At 38.8% G+C, this 18,198-nt stretch overlaps 1 protein-coding gene across 1 annotated transcript in view; it reads right to left on the bottom strand.

Annotated features, from left to right (window-relative positions):
• ATP10A (ATPase, class V, type 10A) overlaps nucleotides 1–2,863 on the bottom strand; it is a 70,314-nt gene extending 67,451 nt beyond the window's left edge. The window contains exons 1-2 of the mRNA XM_010016238.1: nucleotides 2,796–2,863; nucleotides 2,468–2,678 (exon numbers count right to left, since the gene is read on the bottom strand). Of these exons, the coding sequence (XP_010014540.1) occupies nucleotides 2,468–2,678; nucleotides 2,796–2,863 (279 nt within the window). The remainder of the gene's footprint in view (nucleotides 1–2,467; nucleotides 2,679–2,795) is intronic.
• Nucleotides 2,864–18,198: the final 15,335 nt, after the last annotated feature.

Below are 18,198 nucleotides of genomic sequence, written 5' to 3'. Positions count from 1 at the left end.
TTTCCCTACGACTTAGCTGATGCAGGAACCCAGGCTTGGGTGTTTCCTGCTTCTCAGCTATTTTAAGAGAAGGGAGGTAGTCACGTGTGGTTTTCTTACAAGCTCTCTTTCAATACTTCACTTCTTGAGGCCCAGTCCTATTTTCATTGGAATGAATGAGCTTTCTGTCATTGGCCCCTGTTTAATCCTTGACAATTTATTAAGGACCTCACTGCTATTGTAGCTAGGCATCTTATGATATAAAATTTGTTTTTAAAAATTATTTATCCACATACATTGGAGCACACTTCTGAGATAGAAAAGTTCTATAATCATCTTATATGACAGAGAACTAAAATTTGGAAGGAGGATAAACTGAAAACGCAAAGTGCAGTAGGTGTCTACAAAGCTGACTCTAAGCATCTGTGTGATATCCAACTTCCTCAGTAAAGTTGGGTATACTGAGCAAGTCATGCCACATATACCTTGATGTGCTAAGCTGCCTGGCACATGAACCTAGCTTTGCTTACCTAGGTAGGCACTGTTTCCTCAGCCTTCTTGCCTAACTAGGTCCAATGCAGTCTCCAATAACCTTTAACTTTTCAAGGTGGAAATGGCACTGCCACTCACCTCCCCACAACAGTCTAAAGGTTACAGGTGTTTCCAAACTGTACAAAACCCAGACTTGACGTCTTTAGCTGCCTGGTTTGGATCAGCAATTTAAATCTCACTGAGTATGCCAAACATGAGATTGTACGGGTATTCCCTCCTGGTTTTCCTGCTGTATTAATGCATACATGAGTTCACTGGTTGAAGACAGAAGAGTGACTCCACAAGTGATGGCTTGGGCATGCATCACAGCTTTAGGGTCAGCAGGTCCTCTCCCAGCCCGCCAGCATCCAAGAATCACACTGCTAGTGCTGAATCATGACTCTGCCACCAGGAAACCAAGGATCCTGATGTAGTAAAAGGGACTCCTCAGGGCAGCAAGGTTCTTGAAAGCCAGTCTTGTGATGATTTGTACGTAGACACATCAATTCCTTTCACTCACTGTTTACCAGCACCTCCTGCTGTGTGTCAGATGGTCTTAGATCACAGAAATCCAACCATCTGCTGTGGATGAGCAGAGGAACTGGTACATTCCCAGGTCTTCCTCTGAGACAGAGCTGGGATGTGCCCTTAGCTTATAACAGTAACCACAAACATGAAAGCATCCCTGTATTCTGTAGCGTATATGCCATCTATAGTTTTTGTCCTACATAATTTGCCTGAGGTCATGTAGGAAATCTATGCTGGCAGAGAAGTGGGATACATCATCTGAGTACCACCCTGGAGTTCTACCCACTGGGAAAAAATTCAGTGGGAACAAGATGGAACAATTGAGAAGCAATTCAATCAGCTGCTTTGAAACAATCAGAGCTTTTGAAACATTTGGCCTGCACCTGATTAAGCTTCTTGCAGTGGCAGTAGTTACTGTGTCATGTCTAAATTCTATGTGGAAATCACTGATTATTAAACAAGTCTTTATCTCATGTTTTCACAAGCTATTCAGATAAAGGCTTTATCTACCATAAAGAATTATTTGGAAGGCACATTGATTTTTACCCTATTGAAAGGATTGCAACTTCATTAAGGTGATTACCTCACTACAACTATAGGCTTCTGTAGTTACATTTGATGGCCGTGGTAAGGGCAGCAGCTCCATTGTTTACAAAATCTATCAAATGAGAAAAGCTAGTAGGAAAAAGAGATTTAGCTGAAATCTAGAAAAGGGGTGGGGTTTTTTTTCTAAGAAAATACAGGAAACTGAGGTTAGCTAGCAAGAGGTAAGGGAGAGGAGGGCATACAGAGAAATACTATTTCAGTAAGATTATTAAAGCAAGTAAAACTTCAGGTAATTTCCTCTAATTCTGCTGAGAGTAACTGATCTGGATTTTGTTTTGTTTCAAAATAGTGCTGTTGGGGAGAGATAAGCACAGTGAGCGAGCAGTACAACAGTTTTTCAGCACAGACACCTCCAGAATTCATGCATGCTGTCCCTTTAAATCTTACAAGCTTTAATGCTTCAAGTACTGGAGGGGTATTCTGCAACACGGAGTTTCAGGCAAAATTCCTAATTGAAACTGATCTGGTTTGCAGGCAGGAAAAATAGTTGTTTATATTTAAATATCGTCTCACTGGGGAGTAAAAATGTTTTTTCAAAAAACAAGCTACAATAGAAGCCATTAAAAACCCCCAACATTTTCCAACCGCACACAATTGCCCCAAATAATTCCTATTCAAATTCAGGGAAAAATTATAGTGACACTTCTGATACTATGATGAGGTCAGCTGTTGGCAAGTGCTAGTATTTCAATGACAACCATAACAATAATTCGTTAGCATTACTATAACAAGCAGATTTAGCTGGTGCGGAGTGGATTGGTGAACAGTTTACCTACCTGAAAGAAATTCTTATCTTAAATGAGCATTAAGAATGGCAACTTACCAGCTCTAAGAACCTCCTCACCACCTGTCTTTGTTTTAAATTAGTTTCACCATCCAGGTTAGCTGTTTCTATGTGGCACAGTCCATCAGGATCACTTGAGGAGAGCAGCAATATGTCAGCAGGTATAATTTCATTACAGCGAAGCTGCACAAAGTCTCCAACTTTCACTTCTTTCCAATATCTGCTTATATATTTCTTCTCGTTTCTAGTAAAAGAAAAAAAAAAAGACACGTACAGGACATATAGTAAAAAAAAAAATAATACTAAATGCACAGAATGGGGTTCTTCTATTAAGATGTGGTTTGACTAGAGGACAACATGTTAATGTTAGACCTGGCTAAGCAGGTTAAGCAGCTTCGCACACTCTCTTTTCCCTCCCTCTGTGCTCTGAGGCATCTGTCTGACCCCATGAAGGGAAGGGGGCTGCTGTCCATACTGGGTGAAAAGGAATCTCTTTCAGGGCAAGAGGGGAACTGAATACAGGCTTGGGTGCAGATCACCTGTACTGCATGGCTCCTGAAGTTCCTCCATCACGTACTATCCTCTGATGCACCCTTAGACAGCTTCCCCTTGTTTCCTCTTTTCAACAGGGACAATGTTTGTATAGTGCTGAATGTCGTATTTGGATGAAGAAGCCAAAAATCCCTAACTGAAAGGAATTTCCACTATTCATCACTAAACCTAGAATTACAATGACATGTCATGTGCAAAAACATGGTCCCAGCTGCTCTACTGGGAAAGGACACTGCCACTTCTTTTAAAAATTGCTGCAGTACTTCCATTCTAGCCATAGCACTGTGTGTTACATAGCTGATTTCTGCTTAGTTATGCTGAACCTTTTATTTTGGAGTGTAATTTCTTTGTCAATTCAAAGACTAACCCACCTGAAACAGTGATGCGTATGTTCATTTAAACTCTCTAGTTTTAAAGGTCGTGCTAGTTTGCTATTTTTTAACATTTTCTTGAGAGCAAGAAGAAAAAGGAGCAAGTGATTGCTTAATTAATTCATGACGCACAGACTCATGTGCTTTCTTGGCATTTGTGTAAATTACTTTCTTCTTTTGCATATTGGAAAGAAATTAATTTCAAAACAGCAACAATATTAACTTGATAAAACACCTCCTGAAAATGGGAAGCTGCTATTCTGACATTTTTTCTAAGCTGTCAGAAGGCCATTTGCCATGTGAGCACCAAGACGACTGTCAGCGCTGGCGCTGTCACTGTCACCAGAGACAGTCTCCTGTGACAGCACTTTAACTGGCAGAATGAGATTCTGACAGGGAGCGGGGAGTGGTGGTAGCTTTTTTATGTTCTTTAAAGTATATTGTTTTAAAATACATCACTTTCAGTAGTAATGTGAATAGATTTGTAAGCAAGTGAAAACATGCAACTCCTGCCAGTGTTATTACTTTGGAGTTACTGTTAGTCATGCCATGCCTAACTCATCTTTGTCATACATTCACTGGTGTTACAGGAATTAGTAATTTAACTTAATTGTCTTTTATTCATGTATTTAGCCTATATCCTGAACAATAATGTGTCAGGTAGCATGACAAGGATGTATCAGATCAGGTTTTACTTCCCTCCTAACAACAAGAGAGGAATGTAAATTATGGCTGTGATTTCTATTTTGATAAAGCCTGAAAAGAATTAAAAAGAGCCAAGTGTAAAACAGATAGTCTAACAAAGGCAGGTAATATACATACTGGATGCTGAAATTACTCATTCCCTTCACACCCAGTCTGAAATCAACATTTAACTCTTCCTGCTAACAAGTATGAATCACTTTGAAACCCAGTGTGCCATAGCGTAGCACAAATCACTGCACCACAGATCTGGAGGGTTCGTTAGCCATGCAATCTGTAACTCCACATCCCTTCACATATGGCCATTGCTTTTCATCCTTTTTAGTTTAACTGTGAACTGGGTGATGTTCAAATGCATGTAGAAAGAGTAGCATTATAGAAGTATGATCAGGCTAAAAATACCAAGCAGTCCCATACTATGCTATAAGCCGTTCAATTTTTTATTTAACTTCTATTGTTTGGAAAGCATTGCTATTTTAGCATTTCCTTATCTCTCACATGCTTAGCAACTGCCACAACTATATACACTATGGCAGGAAGGGCGGATATTGAGCAACACAAGGAGAAATGGCTGTGCTGGGATAAATGTATTTGTTCAGCCTAGAGAAGAGAAGGCTGCAGGGAGACCTTACTGCAACTTTTCAGTACCTAAAGGAGGCTTATAAAAAAGAGAGAGACGTTTTACAAGGGCCTGTAGCAACAGGACAAGGAGGAATGGCTTTAAACTGAAAGAGGGTAGATTTAGATCAGATATAAGGAAGTTCTTCACGGTGAGGGTAGTGAGACACTGGCACAGGTTGGTAGAGAGGTGGTAGATGCCCCATCCCTAGAAGTGTTCAAGGCCAAGTTGCATGGGGCTTTGAGAAACCTGACCTTGTTGAAGATGTCCCTGCTCATTGCCAGGGACTTGGACTAGATGACCCCTTCCAATGCAAAGCATTGTATGATACTTATCTAACAGTCAGCATGATTTTTCCTGGCATGGTCCTGTCTGTCCATTTACCTTGTATGTGCTTCTGAAAAGCCCTTCTGTCTCTGGTCCTTAATGTCCTAAATCATCTGCACATTATCTGTCTTTCATAATTACCCAGCTGAGAAATTCATGTTTCAAACACAGATGCCTTGATCTATTTCTTTTAGATCTTGCCATTTATTCTTGGTTTGTCCTGACTCCATTGCTACTGTGTGGTTGATGACAGTCTGCTGTAACTTCTGCACAGTGCTTCAGGCACTGCTTGCAATAGACTCATCAACAAAAGCTTTTGTCAAGTTTAACTAAACATCATCTGACCTTCTGGACAATTCTGTTGAAGGGCTCAAAGAATTCTGGGAGTCATCATCTCAGTTAGTGGGCCAGCCCCTTCCCACAGTCGCAGAAAACCCTGACATGGATATTTAGCCCAGAAAGCTAACAGCCCACAAGTTCTAGCTGCCTTCACTTACCACAAGCCTGAAGATAGATTTTAGTACCTACAATAACCTTCAGGCTTATGGTACAAGAAACCAAAGCTGCAAACCATAATGAAAACCACAAAGAGGTCAGAGATACGAATTCTCATATTTCAAAACCTTCTTATATTTCAAAGTTAGATAGAAGTCTTCCAAATCAATACGCTCTCATGAACTACTGCCATTCTGCAAAGGGAATAGATACTGTTATTACTCTGTAAGTGCAATCACCACCATGAAGCATTAGTTTCAGACAGATAAGCCCAGCTACTGTAACGTGTTGTGCTGGGCTCACATATTAAAAATGTCTATCCTTATGCATACAACCTAATTTTTATCAACACATTTGCATGCAAAGAATGTATCTGTCAGCTGTGGTTTAAACCCACAGTCACGTAAATCTTCATGCTCCTCTCTGCCACAATCAAAAGCAGAACTTGCCAGTGCTTTTACTTTTCTGAGCGTATCTTTACAGGTAGCCATTGACTGAACTCTAAAGATGGATGGCTAAAAAGTGAGATGGAACAGCTACATCGACATCAACACTGTTTTTAGCCAACAGCAAATGTGGCCCTGGCAGGAGTCAAACTCCTCTAGAGGTTAATGTTCTTTTGCAACAATGAAATGCAATTATCTCAGCATATCCACCTTCAAACTTACACGGGAAAGTCTGCAGCATCCTTTCAAGCTTATGAATATAGAGAAAATAACTTTAATTGCTATTAAAAATTTGTACTAGCCTACCTACAGCATATATTTGGCCTGTGCTCTGTTCTGTAGCAGAACAGCCTGCAGGTTTGTGCCAAATTTGACGTTGGCTTTGGTTAACAGCAAAACCTAAGCAAAAAGAAAAATATTGATGATTTCTTTTCCTTAAATATTAGTTTTAAATTAAGAAATACAGAAACTCAGAAATTACATTTTCTTTTCTTATTAAACCATGCTTTTCCTTCTTCTGTTCTACTTTGCAGGATGAGGTGATAAAGATCATGCCCATAATTTTGCTTTTCTGACCATGTAGACATAGGTTTATAGCTACAAAAAGATGAAGATTTCTAACAGTGTCTACTTAAACATTACAGAAATAATTGTTTCTTTCTTTTGAATACCTTTGAACTGTTTTGGTATAATAAGGAATTATTCAAAATTTCTTAAAGGGAGATAAAAAACCTACAGATATAATTTAGAGGAATCTTCCCTCTTCTCTTTAAGTCTGGGCACAGGACTTAGTATCACAAGCAACTTGGTAAAGGAAATGTGAGGGCCATGCAGCTATAATCTGTTCCACTTTTGGACGGCCTGCATAGTAGTTATTTTATATGTTAAATCAAGAAGACTACTAGGTAAACATTTCTTACTTCCTGTTCTTCTCCACTGCCAAAAAATACTGCTAATGAGTGCGAATGGCTGATACAGATTTGCTTCTCCAGTTCCAGTGAGTGGCTGGGGCACCCGTGCTTCTATGTAACACTGCCCTAGCTTAGTCTCAGCAAAGGCTCCTATAATAATCCCAGCAGGTCTTGTAAAATACATCTGGCAAAAGAGGATGTTCTCTTGTACCTTTTGGGGTGTTCAGTCTGTTCAGTCTGTCTTACACAGCATACCACTTCCTACAAAGGTTGTGGCTGTGACCCAGAGGTTTTTAAGCCTCTCAAACACCCAAATGAAATGTTGTTTCCCAGTCCAGGCCCATCCACTGACCTGCTTTTGAAGTCACAATCGTCTTCACTTCAAAAGAAATCAGACTGCTTTGCCTGCCCTGCCAGCTGAGGTTGGTCATTGAACCAGTAGGCTTTACAAAAAACACAGCAAGCAATTAAGCCTGTAGAAGAGAAAAAGTCCTCCACAAAAGCCAGGTCAAAGAGTTGCTGTGTATGTACAAGGCAGAGCTCTTCTTGGTGTCAGCAAGGTCCTTCTTTTCCATCTCAAGAGGCAGAAATAGAGCGGGGTAGCACAAAAGAATGTATCTATCTGCTCCCAGTGACTTAAAACGTTCAAGTGAGTTGGATACAAGCACTGTGACATGTCACCTGGTCAGGACCAAGCTAACTAAAAAACTTGAGGTTAATTGGCAGGACCCAAGCAGAGCAGCAACTTCTGAAGGAGAACCTCAAACCATAACACAAGCACAAGAGTGTCATCACGTCAGGCCAGACTATGTTTAGGGAGGCTCCAGCATCTAGCTGTTTCTCAACAGGTCCTTCATGGTCATAGAGTTTTCCCAAATTGTCTGTTATTTCTCTTGCCTGGGCTGGAGCCTCACCTTCAGTCCTTCACGTCTCTTCCTGACACTCCTACAAATGTGAAGGGGTTTCACACTGATTGAGCCCACAGCACTCTATCAACACCTTGGTAGCAAGCAGAGATTTTGCCTAACTCACCACAGGCTACAAAAGCAGAGCTGGTGGGTAGCACTGAAATATGGGCACAAAACTGCTGTACCAGTACTAATTATGATTTGAAAACTACATGTGTAGCAGATCTCAGAGTTTAAAAACAAGAGCTAGCTATGACACCAAGGCATATATTACACGAAGTCTGAACATGCTAAGTATCTATGGAAACGCTTTGAGAACCATTTGGGTACAATTATAATGTAGTGGCAAAATGAAGGAAAGACATGTAACTTAAGTCAATGCCAAAGGAGGTTACATAATACCCAGAGTATGTCTCCATTTCACCACAAATGATAACATCTGTTTCTATGAAAATAAATCATGAAGAGGGTCTGAATCTGATATTAATCAGACAAAACAGATTAACAGAGTGTGTTCTTGAGAAACACTGAAGAGAACAAAATCTCTCCATGACTGAAGTTTCTGAATAGATCCTGTAATACTCATTTTAAGGGCACTTAAAAGTTTTCTTGTTTTAGAATGGACTTTTAGAATATTCTATGTTTCTTTTTTTTGAAGATTTGCAAGTGCAAATATATGTTACAGTTGCTAGAAGCAAATGTGTGTGTATAGCAATGACAAGTCATAAAAGTGTCTTTTATTAGATTCATTCTTCCTGAAAACTGCTAATTTTTCTGTTGCAAGTCAAACTTGCTATGAAAAAATACTACCCAGGAAACCTCTGTGATTCAGATTTATAATGTGGAAGTAATAATTTAACTTCTCTTGGCAATGTTATCTCCATTATACCTGATGTTGAAAGAAACCTCACTATTGTTCACTAAAATGAAACATTTGATACCCGGAATAAATGATTTTTTAGCCAAGGAACTTTTAATAACAACATGAAACATAAGAGCAGAACATGTAATGAAACTTCACACAAACTGAAGACAGAAAAAACTGTGTTCCAGAACTTGATTTTAAAACTCTAAGACTGTTTAGAGAGATGTTTAGTATTGGGGTGTTTTTTTTAAAGTGGTATGATTCTCTTATGTTTACTGCCAAAAATACTAACAAAATCCAATCATTCTTCCAGTAAACAGATATATTGGGAAAGAAGAGTATCAACTGCTTTTACCTGGCAGGATGAATAGGTAATGGTTAGTATTGAGGCTTCCTAAATGAGTATCACACAAGAGGTGGAGGAAATGGAAGAACAGCCCGGATGTAATTTGCATCCAGTCCTATGAACATTAAACCCAATGAGTCAGTCAACTCCATACTAAAGCCACAAAGCTTTTGATAGCTTGAGATACAAGAACTTATCTTCTGAACAAGAAATGCTCATCTTTAGATGTCTTCCTCTGAGCATCACTGAACACCGCCCTTGCACTTGACAACACGGCTTACTGGTATCTACAGCAAAAAAACCCACACAATGCAAAGCAGATGGCCATCTCAGCAGAGGGCCCACAGCCAGGTAAGGTTCTCATCTTGACTTCCAGAGCCATCAGATATAAGTATCGAGTATTTACATTACAGTGCTGCTCCAAGCCACTGCAAAAAGTTTCAGCTGAGCTTGGTGGTCTGCAAGCACGGAAGGAGAAACAATCCCTTGCCTGAAGGGAACCCACTCAAATAATAGATACCTAATGACATGAATCTCCTGTATCTGTGCCTGCTTCCTAAACAGATAAAGAGAAAGGTAATCTTCCAAGGGAGATCTTAGGTGCTAAATTTTGGTAAAACATGAGCTCTGTGTAAAAGCCTTCTGTGATCCTTGACCTCTAAACCAATAATTAATGGCATGAGGGCACTTATGAAAACTGAGTGCTTAAAATTCAGGTGTGAATTAAATGCATAAATCCAGTGGACTAAATGTCCTCCATTCAGTGTTCTCCCACTGCATTTAAGCCAGTACAATCAGGTGACCATTCCAAGGGTGTTCGTCATATCTTAATGGTACATCTAAAAAGGTAAATTTACCATGAGGAAATGAGGAAAATCCCATTCTTTAACAGATTCAGACACTTTAATGGATTTTTTTTTCCTTCCCATTCCTCTGGTTTTACACACCTGCTGCATTTAATTTCAGGACTATCTGACCCAGGCCATAAAAATGTATCAGTATATTCATTATGTACACACAAAAGCCATTTGTAAAGAACTACTAAAGGAAGGTGCTTCCTAAGTGCAACAGCTCTCATTTGAAAAATCATTCCATTTTTTTTTTTTTTAGCTAAACATGTAACAGTTAAAAGAATTTTTATCAGGAAATGTATTTACTGCTAATTACATTCACAGCCCTGATGGAGTTGTTCACTGATACTCAGTTTGGGAGAATCAGTGGCTAATCTGAAAAGCACAACTGAAGTTTTAAACATAGGAACTTATCTTAGGCTGTATGTAGCCAATTTCTCTATATTTAGCTGCTCTTACAGGTTATTTAAGCTGTCTTTAGGTGTCTGGATCACTGCTTGCCCCAACAAGACAAGAATACTAATAGGAGGAAGAGCAAACAGCCTCAGGTCATACAAATCTAAATATAAAAATATGAAAACCTCTAAAATTCTGGTATAAAATAGTAACAAGGTATTTCCTAAGAATGCTTTCTTAATGAAGATTGATAAGACCACATGTAAACTGGGACATGGGAGCACTTCCAAATATTCATGACTGAATACACGCACTGGGTTGGATCCTGCATTAGACTGAAACCAGGATGTGCATAAGCCTCAATTTGCTGTGCTGTAGGTCCTGATGCAGTTTGAATTCAGCCTTATATAAGCCTGGTTTTGTAGACATTCACAGAATATAAAAATATTTCTCACTTCCATCAGAGAAGAATTAGAAGACCAAGCTCCATGCAAATCATATGCAGTGATATGAATCTTTGAAGGTTTGAGTCAGAACAAGAATGTCTACAGATGAAAATTTTATATTCAAAATTTGTGGTGAAAGTAAATAGAGATCCATATTGAAGAAGTGAGAACCACAAAATGCAAAATTCCACTATTTAAAGGAAATGTAGGATGCCGTTAGTAACATTTGAGTAGTTCAGATTCAACAACTTGACTACTGTTGATACCTACGTACAAAAAAATCAGGATAAGAATTCTTTTAATGCTTTCAGTGTCAATTTGACTATTCTGAGAGCTCTTGCTTATACACTACCTGTTGCTTTCCCTGAATTAAAGATGTTGATCTTCATCTCATTAATATTCCAAACTTACTGGAGCCAGTCAATGAGTGTAGTTCAATATGAAATACTAAGCTAGAGTAATACTTTTGTTTTCACAGAGATAAATGCACTCCTTTTCTTTCCCACTGATTTACAATCAAAATGACTATCCATTATAGTCAGCTCAATGGAATTACGAGATATAGTCAGCCAATGCTATGAGGGTCTCTGGTGACACCCTGATCAGCTAACGCTGACTGTGATCAGGGGTAGTCACATGGATGCACCAAAGGGAAATCATGCTTAACCAACCTGATAGCCTTCTATAATGGGACAACTGGCTGGATAGACGAGAGAAGAGCAGTGGATGCTATCTAATTTGACTTTAGCAAGTCTGTCGACACCGTCTCCCATGACACATTCACAGGCAAGCTCAGGAAGTGCAGGCTGGATGAGTGGATGGTGAGGTGGATTGAAAACTGACTGAATGGCAGAGCTCAGAGGGTGGTGATGAGTGGCACAGAGTCTAGTTGGAGACCTGTAACTAGTAGTGTCCCCCAAGGGTCAGTACTGGGTCCAGTATTGTTTAACTTATTCATCAGTGACTTGGATGAAAGGATAGAGTCCCTCCTCAGCAAGTCTGCTGATGAAATGAAACTGGGAGGAGTGGCTGATACCCCAGAGTGCTGTGTCATTCAGAAGGATCTAGATAGGCTGGAGAGCTGGGCAGAGGAACCTAATGAAGTTCAACAAAGGGCAGTCCAGGGTTCTACACCTGGGGAGGAATAACCCCATGCACTGCCACAGGCTGGGGGCTAACTGTTGGAAAGTAGCTCTGTGGAGAGGAACCTGGGGGTCCTGGCAGACACCAAGCTGTTCATGAGCCAGCAATATGCCCCTTTGGCCAAGACCAATGGTATCTTGGGCTGCATTAGCAAGAGCATTATCCTTCCCCTCTACTTCGCCCTGGTGAGGCCTTACTTGGAGTACTGTGTCCAGTTCTGGACATACATATTTAAACAAAAACATACACACTTACAAATATAAACTCTTGTTTGCTATTGCCCTATTATAAAGAAATAGTGTAATTTGTGAACACTTTCATATAAACTCTTTTTGAATTCACATCGAAGAATTTAAAATCTAAGTAGGCCAAGTAATAGGAATGGATATTGTGCTTTGATTCTTTTTACATGAAAGCGTTACTTCATCAAGCCCAGAATTTCTTGATAATTACTAAATAAGTTATTTGCAAATATTAGTGTCATAATTAGAAAAAAAATGTTCATGCATGTTTTTAACTTATTGTTCACTTAACTCCAAAACCAAGTTACAAATCTTGGCCCAAATTCAGCAAGGTACCTGAATATATTCCATCTAAACTCAGGTAGAAAAGCACTCTTTCTGGCCAAACTCCAGAAATAAAACTTCTCTATTTCACATTCATATCTTCCTTGGGGGAAAAATGATAAGACATTGAAATTCAATACCCTAGGAAAAAATAAATTCCAAGGTCTTTACTGCAGCCAAAAGAAGAAAGTGACTGGCTGCAAAAAACTCCACTTTTGAAAAGCCCAGAAACTGGGCTTAGAGCAAGCAATTTCAAAGAAACTATTTATTGAAAGGATTTGAATCATGGAGCGGGAACAAACAGCCTAAAAGAGCTTGTGAGATATGAAACACCTCAGCAGGTAGCAGGCCACCCTGGCTGTGGGCAGAAAAAGCAGCACTCGGCAGCCTGGCATGTACTGAGACCAAAATATTTGTGTCACAACCTCTAGGCAGAAGCTATCTTAGAAAGGCAGAAACATCAGTTTTAAAAATAAACTTTAATCTGATCTCTCAATTTTGTATCCCAAATTAAACCAATCTAGTCCTACAGATAAAAGCTGCAGAACAAGCAAATGATTTTTTTTATCCTGAACCCTTCTTCCCCAACTCTGTAATAAGTTCAAAAGAAATAAAAAATTTGAATTACAGCTTTTTGGAGAACACACGTCTTCAAATCAGCTGAATTTTAACACATTCAAAGTCCAATTCTTAAACTTCCTTTGAAGACTTTTCTCTCTCTCGTACATCTCTATTTATTCTATTTAATCTCTATTACTCAAATCCATAACCAACAGTTATTTTTCATTTCTTTCCCCATCATAAACCCCCACCACATCTTAAATGTGTGCCTCTCCCTGGTGGCAAACTCTTACCATGACACTGATTTCCAGTCTTGCCTCCATTCTTTCTCCACACTGGTTTTGCTACAATCACTTTCCTCTATCCTCAGCAGTTAATGACTTTGAACCCAATGGTTTCTCTTTGCTACATTCAGTTGAAAGCTAACTCCTCTACAAAGCAACTTTTTCTTCATTATCTAGCTTTTGCTATACTTCTGTAGATGGTGATCTTTTTTGTTAGAACCTCATGATTGATTATGTATCCTTTTTTAGCACTCCTCTAATGGATAAAACACTTTTCCAGACATTAAACGGATTGATTTACCTCTGTAACTGTGAGGTTAACTAAGAAGAATTCTTTGTAAGGAAGACACCCCAGCTTGTAAAACTCCTAAAACTGAAAGTCATGGTTACAATCCCCCTGTCACGTGGGTCTTACTCATCAAAAGAAAACAACCTTTTATCTGCAGGCACTAGTTTAGACCAAGCGGCTTTGTAAACGCGTAGTACAAATTCTGAAAATATTTTCCTGATTATCCTCAAAACAATTCATTTCTTCTGTAAACATATGTCAGGAGTTACTCATGTCCCAGGACATAAATTCAGTCTAGACACTTCCAATGTCCAGCAGGTCACTCCACCGGCTTGTGTGCTCCCTACAGCTTGGTCTGTCTACAGAGACAAAAGCAATACACCACTGGCACTTTCAGAAGCTCTGCTAGTTGAGCTGTGGTATTAGAGCAAGAGAGTGGTATGAGAAAGATACATATATTCTTCAGTGTTAAGCTATTTATTTTTTTTTTAGCATAATCCAAACAAGTATGTTTCCTTGACATTTTTAGACTTACATTCATATATTCTTCATAAAAATACACAAAATATTTTACGGAGGACAAGAAGGCATCTTCAGTCATTTTTAAACATTATTGGCTCAAAACCTTGTTTGAGAACTCTATGTACAGAGCATCATTTTCCTTCATTTTTTCAAACAACAGGACACAGCAGAAACACTGACATGATCTTAATCTGAGAGGCAATGATGTAGGCAGGTCCAAATTAACAATGTGGATATTTAGTCTCTGGAGACTGTCAAATGGACCATGAAAAAGGGTGGCATTCTCCAGCAAACAGGTTTCTACAGCCTGTGCTACTGCCCATATGCTATTCCATTGCAGCTGGCAACCCACTGGAGAAGACCAGGCCACTGGTTGTAACACACGCTTCATCTGCCTCAGTCTGAGGCAGCACCAAATGACTCTCCTATAAGAAACTCCATTTGGCACTTTGTGCAATGGAGCTACATCTGGGAAAGGTATCTGTGCATCAAACCAGCTCAGTTACAATGCAACTGATTTTCAATTCAGACTAAAGGAGGAATTCTAACCCTCAGAATTTGCCCGTCTATAAATTAATTTTTTTACATACATATGAAATTATATCCATGACATGACATTTAAATACAAAAAATTTCTCTCCTTTCTTACCATCTTTATATCAGCAAGCAGATCCCTTCCAGGCTAGGTTTACATCCTTTTAGGAGAACCCCAATTTTACACATATGTCTTAGACACTGATGAAGAGACAGATGGCAGAAGAGTTTGCTGGATGGGGACAGAGAGATGAGAAGTACATGAGATACAGGAAGAAGTACATGAGATACATACATATAGACTAGGAAAGTGTGAGGTATACATGGAGGAAAGCCTGTGAAGATTAAAGCCAAGAAAGAGAACTTATGACCATTTTAAAACACAGAGCAAGGGCTACAAAGGAAAACTTCCTTCACCTTAAGTAACAGTGCCTAGTTCTGGTTTTGGAAAAATTCAGTCTGCAATATGAAAATGGGGAGAAACTAAGGCTGGCTGATAATAAAAGGTTGTTGCTCCTGTGAGTCTACTTTTGCTGGGGACTCCTAAGATTTATTGCCAAGACTGCACAACAAGGCAGTACTGTGCAGCTCTGTCTTCTGGACCTGCCACATTAGTTTTGAGACCCTACCAGTTTGTGGGCTATAATGGTCCTGGGAGACACAGGCTGCAAAATAAATTCATATGCTGAACATATGTTGAGGGCTGCACTCTTGAAGTGACTTTCAGCAAAGCAGACAGGAGACATTAAACAGAATGTCAATGGACTCTTTACATTCAGTTTCACATACAGGGCGTACTAGTTTTCAGAGGGAGGCTACAACAAAATGTTGTATTTTATTGTCAGTGTTGCAAAGATCTACCTCAGAGCAGTGATACTTGCTCAGTTTCTCCTGAGAAACCTAGGGAAGGAAAACATTTCCTTCTCTGTGTCTTTCACAGCCTGCCTTAGTTTACTTGGTAAAGCACCTTGAGTTCTGCTCATTTAACAATGTATAAAACTAAAGAAACCTGTAATATTTTTGTATGTATGATATGTACAATACATCCTATTACATTTTGTTACTGATCATACTTTGCTTCCACATCACTTAGGAAACATTACAGAAACTGTATAGATCCATTTCTGATACTTTGATTTAGAATTAATTTAAATTTTTATTTTTTTTATAAATCTATCTGGAAACTGAGGATGAAGAGACTGAAAAGTCTTCCAAAAGGATAAAGGTGAAATGATATCATCAACAGATTGGGATTTGATGAACTGTATGGTTTATCAATAAATTCTGTCTGTTTCTTATTAGAGTCAATTTTACACAAAGAAATCCAGATACAGTAGTTTTGTGTCTCCTTCAATCCTTAACAGAGAGGTAAGAGAAGCATGGCAGCAAATGGGAAAGTAGGAATCCAGCAGGATCTAAATTTTCAGTGAAAATATTTTATCTTTTCACATGCACATACTGATAGTCGTCTTCAAGTCAGAAAGCCTCAAAGTTAATCTTGCAGTGGACTGAATAATTAGCTTAAACTACAATGCTGAGCTCAGCAGAGATCTATCTGCTGGCAGCTATCACTAACCTTATCCAGTATTTAGCTGGACTCAGGTGCTCGGGGCTCAGGCTGGTCACAGTATTTCCCCAGTAAAACATCACGAGACATTTCAAGGCATGAAGGCCCAGACTGAACTTCAAAACCTGTTTATATCAAGTGATTATTTATTTAAGCTAGGATGCACATCAGAGCTTCAAAATGAAAAGTTTTGAATATGGGCGTGGGAGTCAGGCAATCGTAAGTTTACCAGGCTGTGAATCTGTGCAGCAAGGCACTGAAATTGAGAGCCTTAGTCAAATTCCAGCATCTACCAGCTACAAATTTACACAAATGCTAAGCGTAAAACTAGTGAAACACTGCTGGTTAGAACTAACCAACCAGCCTAAACTAAGGCAAGTTGTGTTTGGCATGAGGTCATTGGAAAGCCAGAAAAAATAAAGGTAACTCCTTGTTTTCTAAAAGGAAAAAATTACGAAGTAGTAGAAAATAAAAGTTTCCAGATCATAAAACACTGAAATAAAGTATGTTAAAATCATGTAATCTCACTTCTAAGAAAGCCACAGAAGTAGGTAGTTGTTTTGCATGTTCTCCCCAAGTGTCAGACCTCCCTATCTCAAAAGCTGAGACATTTTAATAATGTTGCTGTCACTTCGCTTTCAATGAAACTTGTCTTAAGGCCTCAGGATTGACAAAATGCTTATATTTCAGTAGAAGATGGAATACCATCTCTGAGTATCACTAGATCTGTTATTCCTTGTCTAACAAAATACAGGTCAGAAAATACAAGAAGTTGCTTCTCTAAGGTTAATCAATTACTTTGAAAAAATCTAAGAAATTAGCCAAAGTTAAAGTCCAATAATAATGTCTACAATCTATGAAGGAATTCTTCAATTCCTTTACAGTCAAAACCTATAGCTCCTTTTTATACAAAGACATGCACTCCCCTCTTCAAGCAGAATCATATGCTTTTATATTTTTTTAAAACAGCTTAGTGGGAAAATTAGAAAAGATGTAACTGTCCGGGGACCGTGACTACTTTAACTGCTAAAGTACCTCATTCAACTCTATGCCTAAAGCAGATCACTGTATGTGTCTGTGTATAAAGGAATAACTCTCTGTAAATAAAACTACTGATTGCATTGTACTGATTATAATTTGATAGTATTTAGCTAATTTTTAACTAAAAAAAAACAACCAACTGTTGCAGTCTGTGAAAGACTCTGGAATTTATGAAAAGATGTGTACTATTATGGTGGTTTCTTAAAGTGACATGATCACAGAATCACAGAATGGTTTGGGTTGGAACGGACCTTAAAGACGACCTAGTTCCAATCCCCCTGCTACGATTACAGACATGAGTCTGGATCTTGTCATGACCATATCAGAGTATTATACATATATACTCAAAATCTTCAGGGTTTGGTTTTTGATTTGTTTTTACTTTAGAAAAGAATTGGGTACTAAGAGTTTCAGAACTTGAAATCACATTCTTAGGATGATGGCACAATACATGAAGAAACACATTAAGTGCCAGAATGAATAACAATGACAAAAGAATCACAGACCTCTCAGAAAGTTATGTGTCAAAATTCTCACTGATGACAACTGCAGATTTTTGGCTGGCATCTCTGGCAACAAACAGCTGCTGAAAAACACCTACAAGGACGTAATTCTAAATGTGACTGTATTTCCAAAAGCTTAAAAGTACAAGAAGAAAACAGAGCACATAAAAGTCTGACTGTAAGTGCTGCCATCAATATAGTGTTTCACAAAAGCTTTCTGGAAATGCTATTTTTAATAGTATCAGGTATAAAGAGCAGTGTAATATGGCTTATAAATTCCTGGAAGGGCTGTTGACATAGGTTAATAATAAACAACAGCATATGGAGTGGCAAGAGACAATGAGAGGTGCGCTTGATTAACTCCAGTTCTAGTCACCATCAAAACTAATAATCTGTGATCTGTGGGCAGTGGTACGCACCATGGCAAACTAGACACATTAAATACATAGGTACAGGACCTACTGAGGTAAGTTACAGGACCTTAACTGGTAAGTTATTCAGTGGATAAAGAACTGGCTGGCTGGC

The sequence above is a fragment of the Nestor notabilis genome, unplaced genomic scaffold (genome assembly GCF_000696875.1).
Source record: "Nestor notabilis isolate BGI_N333 unplaced genomic scaffold, ASM69687v1 scaffold3506, whole genome shotgun sequence".
Classification (NCBI taxonomy): domain Eukaryota; kingdom Metazoa; phylum Chordata; class Aves; order Psittaciformes; family Psittacidae; genus Nestor; species Nestor notabilis.
The sequence above is the reverse complement of the archived record's forward strand: the minus strand, read 5'-3'. Positions and strand labels throughout refer to the sequence as shown.